Raw genomic sequence first — 13,815 nt, forward strand, 5'->3', positions numbered from 1 at the left:
TTACCAGGTAACTTCTAAACCTCCAAACAATATGATCCTGAACAGCTGCCTATGGAAGATTGTACCAGAGGGAGCGGCTAGGAGAATGCAGCAGTGCTAGAGAAAGGGGCAAGCTGGACCCACAGCCCCAAGCTCCACGGTGCAGAATTGTGCTTTCTCGGGAGCTCCCAGCTGCACAGAAAAAAAAAGGCTTCAGCTTCACTGACAGTCCTCACTCCCTGCCTGCTCAGTTGTGTATATCCCACTCTCTATAGCAAAAAAAACCCAAGGCCCAAGATTTCCTAACCCCACGAAAGCCCCAAAACATGGTCAGAGGAGAAACACCTCACCTGAGGGAGCCAGTGCAGCATTAGCTGAGCTGAAATGCTGTGACTGGGGCCAATTTCTGGCCACAAATCAGACCACCTGGAGCCAGCCCTGCAATCTGCCCTTACCCCCAGCTGTGGAGATTGCCTGTGTATGTATCACTGAAGGCTGAATCCTCCCTGGTACCTCCCAATTACCAGACAGCAATAACTCTTACCAGCCTCCTCGCAGTGCCGTGACAGCAGCACTGCAGCGCTGGGCCCACTGCCTGCACATGCCTGGGAGCGGAGTTTTCCAGCCGAGCAGCTCTGGGATGTGTTTGCTTTTGGCCGCCTGTTTCACGGCAGCCGGTGGGCAACGAAGTCTGCAAGGAAATCAGCCCCCCAAGTCTCCAGCCCAGCCTGCTGCCCAGTCTCCAGCAATGCAGTTTGCACTCCAGTGGCGCGGGGGTTAAACGGACCCACACTTGGAAACAGTCAACTTAATGACTGAGCCCCAAATTACTGGAAGTGAAAGAATAGCAGGCTGCCTGTGAGGCCAGGGTCTTGTGACCTGCCCCACCGCAGCTGCGCTGAATTTATCTGAAGAGAGCCAGAGAGGGAGAATCTGCCACTTCCCTCGATGAAATTTCACTGAAGTGGAATACATCACCCCAGCAGGGAATGACATTTTAAACTGCTTTAACTCGGTATCAATGTTCAAATTGATTAGCCTATTTCATCTCAATGGAAATTCTCACCTCATTACATTAGCGGCCAAACTTCAAATAATTTTTGAATCAAATACTACTTAAACTATTTCTAAATACTTAGCTGACAAAATTCATCACTTAATTTCAAATTACTGTCTGTGTTTTATGCTAAATTGTCAATGGATTAAATACCTAACAGTTCTGGAAGCGGAGGCTACCCAGCTCTGGGGTGTCAGGGAAACACATTTTCTCTCTGACTTGACTAATGTCTCGCTCCCAGCTAAGCAGCGAGCACAGACTCAAAAAAGAGGCTGCGGGCAGTATTTTCTAGCCTTCCAAAACCAGCGTATTGCCTGATGTATAGGATACACACCAGGGAATTAAGACAGGCAGGTCTGACTTGCCTCAGAGAGGGACATGAGGAAACCACGTCTTCAATTTCCAGTTATTTCTCTAACAGGTAGGGCAGTGGTTTCCAGCCAGGCTGTAAGTGAGCCTAAGAATACTAGTAATGTTCAATGCTTCACCATCCAGTTTCCTCCATTATCTGTCTGTCATTTGTTTCTCCTTACTGGCTAGAAACCACTGCGGTAGGCAACAGTATAAAATTCCAGCTCACAGCACCATCTCCACCAGCTGTGCTTTAGAAGACATTTTAATTTTAAAAATAATAATAATATTAAAAAAATCACTGCCTTGTTTGAGGTGCCGGATCCTGTCCAGCATGGTCTGAAAACAGTGCTGCTTCCTCCAGCCAAGCTGGGAGAGCTGCTCCCAGAACACAACTTGTCTTTAAAACACTATGAATCAAATGGAGAAGGAGAGGCCTCCATAGGTAAAGTGGCATCAGAATGGATATTCTGAATAGGCATCACAAGTTCGTTTAAATCCTGCCTTAAAATGCCTAAAGACTTCACTGACCTCTGTCTCAGTTGCATTCTCACCATAGTGCTGCTACACTGTGCTCAGGCTGCTGCACCTCAAGGTAGTGCTGCAGTACTGTACTCGGGCAGTTGTGTAGTACTGCGAGGACCGATGCTGCAAAATTCTTCTGTCGCTTAAAAGAAATAAGACTCCTTTGACTAAATAAGCTGTGATAGAAATATATTTACACTATGCACATTTTTACAGGAAATACAACTTACTCAAAATTTCTAAGTAGCAATAACCACCACCCTACAATTCACTACAGTGAAAACTGAAGGGTTTGAATTTTTAAGTTTTTTATTAGAGAAGTCGAAAGTTTCATCTCAGGACTGACAATAACATAATTATCTCTCTTCATTTACTTTGTTTATAGGAATATGTAGAATTTGTTTGTACAAGCATATACAACAAGGTAATCGGTGCTTAGTACATTGAAATCAGGAATCTGATTTGTTCTAAACTACCAGTTTTCCATGCAGTCATCTTTGAATTGGCAGCATGGACAAATTCCAAGCGGAATGCTTACATGCATTGTTTTGCAATATAACTACAGCAAGCTCTGGAAACATGCAAATTAACACATTAGCAAATTTTTTTAATATCTAATGGACATAAAAAGGTTATTCCTGATATGAAATTCTGAAAATCTGCATAAATACTTCTGTGTAAAATTAAATTAGTTATGTACTTCTCTTTTACTACAAGTATCAAGAATGCCCACGTAATTAATATACACACATATATATAGAGACCTTGTTATGCTAAAAGTCTTTGTAATTAATCAAACAATATTCTGTGCCATACATTTATTCAGTATTTACCAGCTAGTAGAATGACTGTGGTCATATAGTAGGCATTACAGTCTTAGTAGCATTTGTGTCACATGCAAACATACTCTTAGCATTTCTGTTTACTAGTTTTATCATGTGGCAACATGTATGTGATTTTCTACAATGTGATTCTGAAGTGTATAAATACTTTTTACATTTTCACAGTTACAAACCTTTTGCCAAAAGCCATTTAGACAATCTTTAAGTTACAACGAACTGTAGTATCTGGGATTTGCAGCAACAGGATCAAAATGCAATTTCTATACAAGCAATGTAGAATGTAAACGTTTCTTAAAGTGCCTAATACATAATAATTCCTTAGAGCACTGATCAGTTTTGGCACAAACATACTGTATTTCCCTCACACTAACCACTGCAGTAACTTTACAGGATATTGGCTTCTTTCAGATATGATAGAGTTGATACGGCACTTGTGGATGACATCATTGGAGTGCAGAAATATCCCGTCAGGTTACTGTTACAGCTGATGAATTTGGCTGATGACTTTGTACATGTTGTACTTTCAAATATATGTCGTTAACTTCCAACTCTCGACCGTCTGCTGCCTGAAAAAGACTTTGAAATACAATTTAAAATTGCTCAAACTCAACTCCTTACTATACTGATTATTACGGTGACTTAGCAGAAGATCCAGTTCAGTGGGCTCGATGACATGAGGTGCCGAGCATCTGACAAGCTGTTGCTTCTTGGGATCTGGCAGCATGGGGTTTCTACACAATATATCACACATGAGAACACAAATGGTAAAGAACATGACCACAGTTTTGTTGCCATTTGAGATGATGTTAAAAATATCTGTTGTGTTTCAAGGCTCTGATTATGTAATTCTGATGCAGGCAAGCTGCCTGTTGAGATACAGAAAGGAATAGAGGACTGGGTTTAAAAACTCTCTTCATTTTCTGAGTAGTGTTTTTCTCAACAAAGGAAATTCAGTGCCCAGTGTTAAAAAGGAAATAAGACTTGGTGGTCCACAGCTACACTTTATATATTAAAATAAAAAAAACACAAACCAAACCCCTGCCCCAAAAACAAACAAACAAACAAAAAAGAAAAAAAGTGCCCACTTTTCAACCTCAGCAATATTATTTTTAATTTTGCTATCATTTTAAGGATGCTCTGTTCTCCAACTTCAATTTGCTTGTTGAGGCTTTAGACCACTGTTGCTGGCCTGCGATCCATCTCTGCTTCCAGCTTCACCATCTGCTGCATCTCCTTTGCCTACAATCCAAAATAACGGCATGAAGCATTACATTAGACCTTTTGTTCAAAATGAAGCACATGTTTTATATGATAGTGTCTGAGTGAAATAACAGGCAAAACATACTGAAGATATAGGTAATAACACTATGTTTACACCCACCCTCCCCTGTGTCATTCTGTTTTCAAAATCAGATGATATTCTTATGTCTACAAATCCTTGGGAAATACTTCTGATCCCTCAGTGTAGCATTGTCCTCACAGCAGGCAAGATATTTTAACTAATAGTTTTTAAAATAATGTATTTTTAAAAATAATCTCCATCTGGCCTGGAGATCCTTAAGATTCCAGATGTGGTGGTTTTCACCTCAGGATTAGACTGCTGCTACATGCTCCGTGGGATGACACACACTGAATCCACCTGGAACTGTATCCAAATGCATTGTGCAAAATACAGCCATGAATGAATGCCAGATCTCGCTATACACTCTGCATGCCTCAGGCTTTGCAAGCAGAGTTAAAACACTGTATTTAAATGGTAACTGGCCTGGGAATCCCCTGCCTAGAGAGTGCTTTTTTAATTCCCTTCCTCTCCCTCCTTTTCTCTCTCTGTCTCTCTCACACACACGCACACTTACTCCTCCTGTGGCTCAGTTACACACTGGAAGTTGTGCTTCGGTTTGAAATTCTGCAGTTTAAAGGAACTGGGAGTCAGCATCCCTTCATTCTCTCTCTCTGAAGGCTCTCAATGTGGGAAGTTATTTAAATCCATAATCCAGAGAACTCTGACTAAGTTGACCCAAAGGGCAGGTTAACCCGTCAGTCTTTACAAGCAAGCTCTGGAGGATTAGGACAGGTTTAGGAAGAGGCAAACCAAGCTACTATTTTCTTTGGTGTAACTGCTCTGTGTCTGTGCCATGGGGAAGAATTGTTACTTAGCCTTGATTTACGGGAACTATGTTCCCCAAAAAGTGGTAAATGGTGCCTAGACAGGGAACTTTGCTATACAAGGTCCTACTTAACGAGTCACCTATTCTGGATGTGCAAACACCTACTTGCATATGCGAAAATGGGCAGATGTAAATCTAAAGGAATGAGACGCGCAGCTATTCATTTTGCAAGGTAAATGTAAGCTCGTGCAGATGTGACATACATGCCTTCTTGAGAAATATAGCCCTGCACTTTCATAATCATCATTGTCATCTTGGGGGGAAAAAAGTAATTATGATAATAGCAAAAGAACTGTCATAAATATGATTAAAAATTAATCGACGCTCTCCATTTAAATGAGTTAAAAGCTTGAAATTAATGAAGAAATAATTTTAACATGAAAATATGGAAACATAATAAATAAATCAATATGTACAACCTCTTCTGAAATGTTGGCTGGATTTTGCCTGTGTATGTGAAATGAAATTCCAGATAAAACAAAACTCTGCCATTGTTTCTTAGTGACTCATGCATTTCACGTTTTAGGCTTGTGACTTAACGACTGTCCTATAAATATTCGACATGCCAACGTGTGGCGTGCGGAATTATTTTAGAGAGAACCTGGCTTCAAAGAACACATTAGCATAGGACCATGATGCTGTTTTTTGCTAGTCTGCAGCTTCTGACGTGAACACACAAGCACAACACTTGAAGACGAGCCTTCTAGAAGGCAGTGTTGAACCTACAGTGAATTCATGAAGTGAGCGGTAGCTAAGGGACTCTACTTTCAAGATGTTTTCTCTCTAGTGAGATCTAAGACAGACTAAGAAGAACAAAAATATTTTTTCCCTAGCCTAATGAAAGGTGGCTTTCCTCATTATATATCTGTAAATAAATGCTGTTAAAGTGGGTGCTGTCAGACTCAATGGTGCAAGATCAATTCAAGAAAGCAATTCAAATCAGGCAATACTGTATAACTGGATGTTCAAAGCCTAATGCAACTATTTCCCGTGGTAAGAAAGGGGTTAACAGATTTCCTGTGAGTAACGATTATTTCGGAAGCCACAGCCGCACAGCCACATGGTAAGTGTAATTGCCATACCTTGTAATGTGTTGGATTTTGAAGTGAATTTTAAAGTGCTGGAAGCCTCTCTTTAGACACTAAAGAGCTATTTCTAGCTATCTATTCTATATTTTGCTATTCTTAGCATGGAATTACTTATTTTATTACCATACTAATATATGTGGATACCTTTTGTCTGACTATCAGCATTAGCAGTTAATCATATGTATGGTAACACTAAAATAGTTTCCTTAGATCAATAGATGCTTCTCACAGACACCAATTAGAACTCCACACGTATCTTTCAGTAACGACAGCTAATGTACAATACAAATTCATCTCCAAATATTTCCTCTGCACATCACTGTTTATTTGCATCTGAATTTGAGATGCTAAAGCACAAAATACTGTTAATATTGTGTCAGGCTGAAATATCTGTGTGCAAACAAGATTAACATTGTGTTCACTATGTCAATGGCACTTCCCAATGGTTGCATTTACAAGGAGGGCTCCAATGATAATGATTTAATTTAGAAGGAAAGAACACTGAAATAATAATTTGCTTATTACACGTCCATCCTACCTTGTGTTTGAGACACTGCATGACAGGATTTCAAAAGCTGTTTGTACAAAAATAATAATGTCAAAATTGAGTAATACAATAAGAAGCAAATCAAATGAATGAAAACTGAAGTGAGATTGAAAAATTAATGCAAGAAAAACATACATAAAACAAAACAAATTTAAATCTCTAACAGTTTGTATTGAAGGCTGTTTCTGCTCATAATTCTACTTTTCTACATTGTATATCTGTATGAAAAACGTCTCACGCTTGATCAGGAAAAAAAAAATCATGTTTTAAAATTCTTGTTAAATAAATACCACCTTTATCTTGATCCAACTAGCTTTCATACATCAACGTATGTAACAACAAAACCAGACTCAGCCTGGGGGGTTTGTACTGGTGCACTTTTGGGGCTAAAAGTAAGTGGTCAAAACAGCAGGTATGAAAATCTGTGCTCTGCTAGAACAAATTAAAGGGGAGTTAAAAAGCTGTTACAGACTGCCCCTGTGGTAGAGGCCACCACATGCCCCCACAAAAGTGGTAACCAGCATGTGAATGATTTTACTTCATTTAGTCATTGATGATTTACACTGACTTCATCTCTGCAATGGAGTATGAGCAAGCTCACGTAGCCTGTTACCATCCCTCAGCAGTGGAAGCCATAATCCCAGGAAAGGGAATTAACTAATTGCTGACAGAGGTGACTCCTTTAATGACTCACACTTAGTTCCCAGCAACCTCCCTCCCTTACACTTAACTTGTTTACCACGCTGTGGTTAAAAGCACAAGTATAATCACTCCCTCTTGTCCTTATATTTTTAAAAAATGTATCCAAAGCCCTCTGAAGTCAATGGAAAGAAACCAATGAGAACACCTATTTCTGGATGAAGCCTGTCATTTTTTTGTCAACTAGCACACATCACTGGGAATTCTCTGTCACACTCTCTGCAGTGATGTTACAGATCCCCGGCAGCCCAGTTGCTTCCCTCGGGTGCCTGCCTCCCCCGCCTTTTGATTACGTGCAGATATGGCTCAGGAGTAGACTGAACGACATGCTGGATGGCAGAGACAGCATCTACAGAAAACCTGCACGGGAATAGACTAGGAATTTTGGTGCTTGTCCAGAAGGGAGGCGGAGCAATCAGAAGACAGAGCCGTGGTGGCTGGGGCTTGGTGGTAGCAGCTGCCTGCAATCCTACATACAATGACCTCTCTAGATGTTAGCCAGGCTGTGGCTTTTAGGGCTCTGGGACTCTCTCCTGACAGTGGCAAGACTTGACTTGCACATACTCTTCCCTCTCATCCCACCCTGCAAGATGGCTTTCAGACTATAATGTTTGCCAGAGAGGTCAAGTTCTGAACACTTAATAAACAGAGAAGTAAGTATATAACTCTTGAAAGCAATGGGTATTAAATGCACCCCTTCCCTCTCATCTCTCTGAACTGCTGGGTGTATTCCCCTTGCAGTTTGCCACTGTGTAAGTGCAGTACTGCAAGTCCTGGCCATTATTACAGCTCTGCTGCCTCAACCTTTCAGCAAGGGAACTGCTCAGAACATGGTGTTGCTTCTACCAGAAGTAAAATTAGAATTTCCCTTGCCTTGCCAAGTAGTTTCTCAATTAAAAAAAAAAAAAAAAGAGTTTATAAACTAGCATAAAATAGTAAGGTATTTTAATGAGGAAAGGATGTACTAGTACAGATAAAACTCCCCATGCTATTATACATCTCTAGAATTCAATGCAAACTAACTGTCTCTTAGAGTTCAGAGACACCTCTGCATGTTTCACCTCTGTTTTCCAGTCAGCACTAGAAATATAAGTTCCAAAATGAAGGAAACAGATTTGCTTGAGGTATTTTTTGGGAGTAACCAAAATGGATGTACTGGGCCTTTTATGACTGTTGCATCTAGCTAACGAGTGACAATGTGGCTGAACAGCTGAAAGGACAGACTGGCTAAACAGTCTAGCTTTCATATGCTTATCTGAAACAAATCTGGCTCTGCACTACTATTTAAGTCACCTCACCTCTTTATTTTAATTCCCCAAGTAGGTGAGTGACCATGAACGAGGTTATTTTCAAAAGTTCAGTAATTACTCACAGACAGAAGCATTCTACTCAGCCTGATTCTGTTACTGTTTTCGCTAGCTTGCTTTTCTTCTAAGCCTTTAAAATAAGATACCTGCTCGTTCTGCTTTTCCAAGACTTCCAAATGCTCAAGTTGAACTTTTTTCAACTGATCCATTTCCTTTGATTGCTTCATTGCCAGCTGAAAGCAAGAGAACATAATAGGGGGGAATGTAACACATTATTAACAACTAAAAAATTTACTTGAAACACGCACACATATACACTGTCTTGCCCTATTTGGATGGCACAAAAGGTTGCAGGAGGACTATTGTATCACCTCATCAAGCTATTAATATAATAACATATATATTATACTATACAGAAGTAGCAAACACACAATGAATAGCAATTTTGTAAATTTTAAAAACCTTTACATGAAAACTCTGTGGAACAAAGCAAGGACAAACATCTGTTTACTAAAGCTGGATGCTCAGCACAAATAAATGAAAATCATTATCCAGAAATAGTGCCGAGAAACTTTGTTAAGGTTATAGTTACCCTTTTTCTTTCTTCCAGGAACTTTTTTGTGTTGCTGCTGTTCAGTTCTCTGACTCGCCTAAAAAAATGCAAACATTGTCCATGAGGACTCATTGGAAAAAAAAAAAAAAAGAAAGAAACCCAGAGCTACAATAGAGAGAATCACAAACTCATACAGTAAATTTTGATTTCTGATTATCTGTACCACGTGGCACTAATGGCAAATTGTACAATCCTCTATGTACCTTTACACTTAAGGGTTTCCAAGTACATCGACATTATGATTGAAGACTTGAAGAAAAGAAAAAAAAAAGAACAAGACTGTTGTGAATGAAGTTTGCTTTTTGCCTTAATTGACTGATGGACAGAACTTAAAAAAAAATTATTCATTTGTGTATCCTTTATTGCACTCTGCTCTCCATTTATTTCAGTATGTAAGAAGTGCTACATCTCTTAACAGTGCTAATGGAAAAATCATCTCATAATCCCGTTAAAGTTATAGCTTACCAATGCTATAAGGTTCTTAAAGCTGTTATTTAAGCAAAAAGCGTACAATTAATATTTACACAAAATACCTAACCGCAAAGTGTCTCTTCCTAAGATTTCCGTCATGAAATATGCCAAAAATAGTTCAAAGAGCTGAATCAGAATAATCACAAAGCCTGAAAACCAGAACTGCATTCTGATGGCTTTCAAATCTGGGAACAGATCTTGGAGTCATTATTGGAGGTCTTATATTAACTAAGCATTCGGTTACCAAGGGCTCTGACAACTCATCTTCCTGATGAGCTTGGAGTGTGGAACACTCGAGGGACTTAGTTCAGTAGGAACAAGTTCAAGCTTTTGGACCAAAATAGCCCAGTGCCAAGGAGGGATTGTAAAAGAGGAAAGAACGAGCCAGATGGCAAGGGAAAGGGGAAGCCCTGGAGGCTTATGAGACATCATCACGTACACTCTGCTTTTATCTGTTTATTTGGAAACTTTTAGGATAAATAGAAGAAACTTTTAATAGCTGTAATGCAGAAGAATCCCTCGAGAAGTCTCAGAAGCTGGTACTGATAAGTGTCTTTCTACTCTCAAGTCAATTAAGGCTGTCATCTCCAAACACGCTGTGAATAACCCACTTCTGCAAGTGCAGCACAGCCCTTGGTTTGCTGAGCCTGGGTGCTGGCCAGGTCTCCAATGCCAGTACATAACGAGTGAGAAAACTGCAGGAGTGGAGAAGCAACATGTGTGCTATCGTGGAGTATGTCTCCTGCTTCTTTACTCCTACCTTCCATCACCCCCTGCTCATTATCACCAGCTGTAGCACTCCTGCCTTCTGTTCTACCTCTCCCTCGTGTTGTCCGTAGATGAGAGAGAAAACCTTTTACTGGCATCACCTCCTGTTGCTCGCTTCAGTTATTCTAACACCAACTAGAACCAAACCTCAGACTCCCTCTTTAGTATAGCCTTCATTTAATTTCAAAATGAATGGTGTGATTTAAAAATTCAATAGTGTGATCAGACCTACACCAGTCAGTCACAGCTGATGAGTATCAAGAACCTTTTTATTTCCCTCATCGGGGCATTACATTTATTAAAAGGATAAATATAAGAAAAGCAAGATTTTTTCCTAAAATGGTCACATAAAAATATATTCTGCACAATCATCAGAAATTGTTTCTACACATAAAAGCATGGCTATAATAGAATTAATCCATGAGCTCACCTGGCAGCCTTTGACAGCATTCTTCCCTTCTCAAGAAGGGAGACGTGATACTTACCTCTCTCTCTCAGCTTTATTTTTGATAGATTTGTCTTGGCTTATGGCTTTGCTGTTCTCCATAGATATTTTAGCCTGGTTGGCACGCATTTCCTTGCTTTCCCTAGGCCAAACCAAACAAAGTCATTAACACCGAAGATGAAACGGCTGTGCAGGTTGGTATCCTGCTATTACTCTACACTGTGGTTAATTTTGTCCTCAAAGCGTTAAAGAAGAAGAACAAATCATACAAAAATTGCCTTCCTTTGGGTACTTTACACAAATTGAGCAAGCATTTAAAGGTCTCCATTTGTTCCAGAGAATATAATCTGAAAGATCATTCAAAGTATTTTTACACTTTGAGTATTATAAAAGGGTATAAAATACTCTTTACTCCCTAGTATGTAAGAGCTGTCTGAGTATGAGCTGCTATCAGCCACTTAGAAAATGCAATTTGTCTTTTAAAACTGTCTAAAAAATTTATATATCTTGCACTGAAATTGTGGTCTGAGCTGATCGACTTCCTTCTAAGATTTGTACTTTGGGCCTGAAAAGAGCCCTGTGGTTTGGACCATGTCCCTCTGGCCCCATGAACCTTGTGGCCTTTTCAGTGAAACGAGAAAACTTTAACATGAGGGTGGCAATCACTTTCCAGGGATAATTTCTTAAGTGGAGTGTTTTCACTCAGGAGGTAGAAAACCTCTTCAGTGTGTCAGCCAGCGTAATAGAAAACCAGAAAACAAGCAAAGAAATATCCTGTCGTTTTAAAAAGAAAAAGAGATTGTGATTCTTTGTTGGGAGCAGCAGCGGAGATGCTGACTTTCACAAATTAGGAACTGTGAGCAAGCAGAAAGCTTTTTGTCACTCTGGGTAAGCTCACCAAGCTCCCAAAAGGCTGACCCTGAAGACCAGCTCTTGCTTTCTGTCTGCTTTGCATTCCAGCACTTCAAGCTCCTGATCCTAAGTGCTTATTTAAACGGGAATTATGTGCAGAAATCAGACAGCAAATAATGGATTGTAAATTTCCCAGTAGACCATAAGCTTCTAAAAGCTACTGGTTGCAAGCCAAGGCAGTGCCTTAGTCTCTTTTTCTGGACATGATCTTAAGTAGAGTGCTAAATAATTACTGCACTAATTAACTCAAAACTTTAAGTATTTTGTATGCACAGAAGAGGTGTGGCACAGAACAAAGTGTTAATGAAAATGTCACCGAATGCTTTCTAGCTTTCTTTCATTTCTAAAAGACATTAATCATTAAGTACCACAAAACTTTGTTCAATGACTTACATTTTCCACAATTTAAAAATTTTATTAAAGAAATACAGTGCTTTTTTGTTTCCTCCAAGAGTTCAGAAGAGGAAACCTTTCCTGAATGCAGATTTAAAAGCAGTGGTATCACAACAAAAATTAGAGTGGATTCTAAAAAAAATTGTGTTGAGAGTACATTTTGTTCCAACAGTCCTGATTCCAGATAAAAGCTTTTATTTTCTATAAGGAATTTGAAGCAATTTTCAAGCACACTATCTTAAGAGCAGTACTGAAATAATTTATTTTTATTACTGTGCTCAAGGATATGAAAAAAGTGTAGGTATTCAAATTGATTTAGCCTATTTGCATCAGATATAATTTTAGAGTTAAAAAAGTTAAGAGGATTAGAGGACTACTGTGCATCACTCATGGTTTCAAAATGAGGTTTTGGCAATGCATGTGGCTGAATGAGCCAACAAATCTATACATAATTGTTTCTCTATTCTGCCAGCTATAATATAGTTCCACTCCTCGTGGCTCTTTCCGGGCGTGCTGGGGTTTCACCTCTTGCAAGAACTAAAAGGCATTATTAGAAGAAGAAGCAAAAAGTCTTATCTTCTTTTTAAAACCATCAAGAAGCACTTGTCAGGGACTGCTCCTTGTTTCTAAACCAGCATTTCTCAAAGATGGGGCTGCAGCTGAAGGGTCAAGTTCACTGTTCAACTGCCTGGTGTGGGGCTTGCCTGTCCACGCTCAGGTTCAGGCATGGACTTGAACCCCATTGTTAAAGAATAACCCCCTGCTCCCAAGCGGTGATGATGCCTGTAGCCAGAGTTAACTGGAAGAAGTAGACAAGCCAGGATGGTGAAGAACTGCTGACTTCCTACTGTATCATATGGACTGCAACTCTGAAATTTATATAAACGTGTCTTTTGAAGGGATACTTTAAGCATGCAAGTCTAATTGGAATTTACACATATATTTAGATGACATTAAAGTGGATTAACATATTATTTTATGTCATTGGTACTGTTTGAATGGCTAGAAATCTCTCCTCCTATAAAAAAACCCCAAACCCACCACATAATTCTTCTTTCTCTCATGCTATTTTATCTGGAGTACATAATGCTTGCAAATAACAGCATTACGTTCCCAGTTTCTGAAATGCTGCAAGCTCACTACATCCAAGTCAGTAAAGCTAACCCAGCCTGGGGAGGCAGGGGGCACAGCGCCCCCAGAGTTCAATAAGCTTCCGATTTTCAGTAGTATCTGCTGTCTTCTGCTTTGTTTTTAAATGAGCTCAAAGCACAAACCATAATTGCTTTTTGTACCGCACATGGAGGGCAAGTATCTACCCTACAGCAGATAACTACATCATTTTAGATTACTGATCTTTCCTACCAGCCTTGTGTCCTCTGCTGTGATGGCTAACTCATTACCTGAGCTCCGAGAGAGGGAAGCAAAGAGAACAGCATGCTGAGAGCACGGTCTACCTCCTCTGTTGCTCCCAGATAGATCCTTTTTTCCCTACGGTTACCCGAGTTGTCTCTTGGCTATTACTTACACCTACACAGATGAATGCCTACATCTTCCTACGCACAATATATTCTATAAAAACAAGTAAGTGTAAAATCTCTTTGGGGCATTATTATTCACATTTCAGTATTTCACATTCCAAATTCTTCTGAA

General features: G+C 39.7%; 1 protein-coding gene across 3 annotated transcripts in view; it reads right to left on the minus strand.

The window, feature by feature from the left end:
- Positions 1-3,904: 3,904 nt before the first annotated feature.
- PLCB4 (phospholipase C, beta 4) overlaps positions 3,905-13,815 on the minus strand; it is a 90,050-nt gene continuing 80,139 nt past the window's right edge. For 2 of the 3 annotated variants that reach the window (XM_009877962.1, XM_009877961.1), the window contains 4 exons: positions 10,901-11,002; positions 9,156-9,213; positions 8,710-8,796; positions 3,925-3,993 (listed from right to left, as the gene is read on the minus strand). In XM_009877962.1, coding sequence (XP_009876264.1) covers positions 3,925-3,993; positions 8,710-8,796; positions 9,156-9,213; positions 10,901-11,002 — 316 coding nt within the window. Of the gene's footprint in view, positions 3,994-6,548; positions 6,586-8,709; positions 8,797-9,155; positions 9,214-10,900; positions 11,003-13,815 lie in introns of all 3 variants that reach the window. The other variant, XM_009877960.1, reaches the window with a different exon arrangement.

The sequence above is a fragment of the Apaloderma vittatum genome, unplaced genomic scaffold (genome assembly GCF_000703405.1).
Source record: "Apaloderma vittatum isolate BGI_N311 unplaced genomic scaffold, ASM70340v1 scaffold3121, whole genome shotgun sequence".
Classification (NCBI taxonomy): Eukaryota; Metazoa; Chordata; class Aves; order Trogoniformes; family Trogonidae; genus Apaloderma; species Apaloderma vittatum.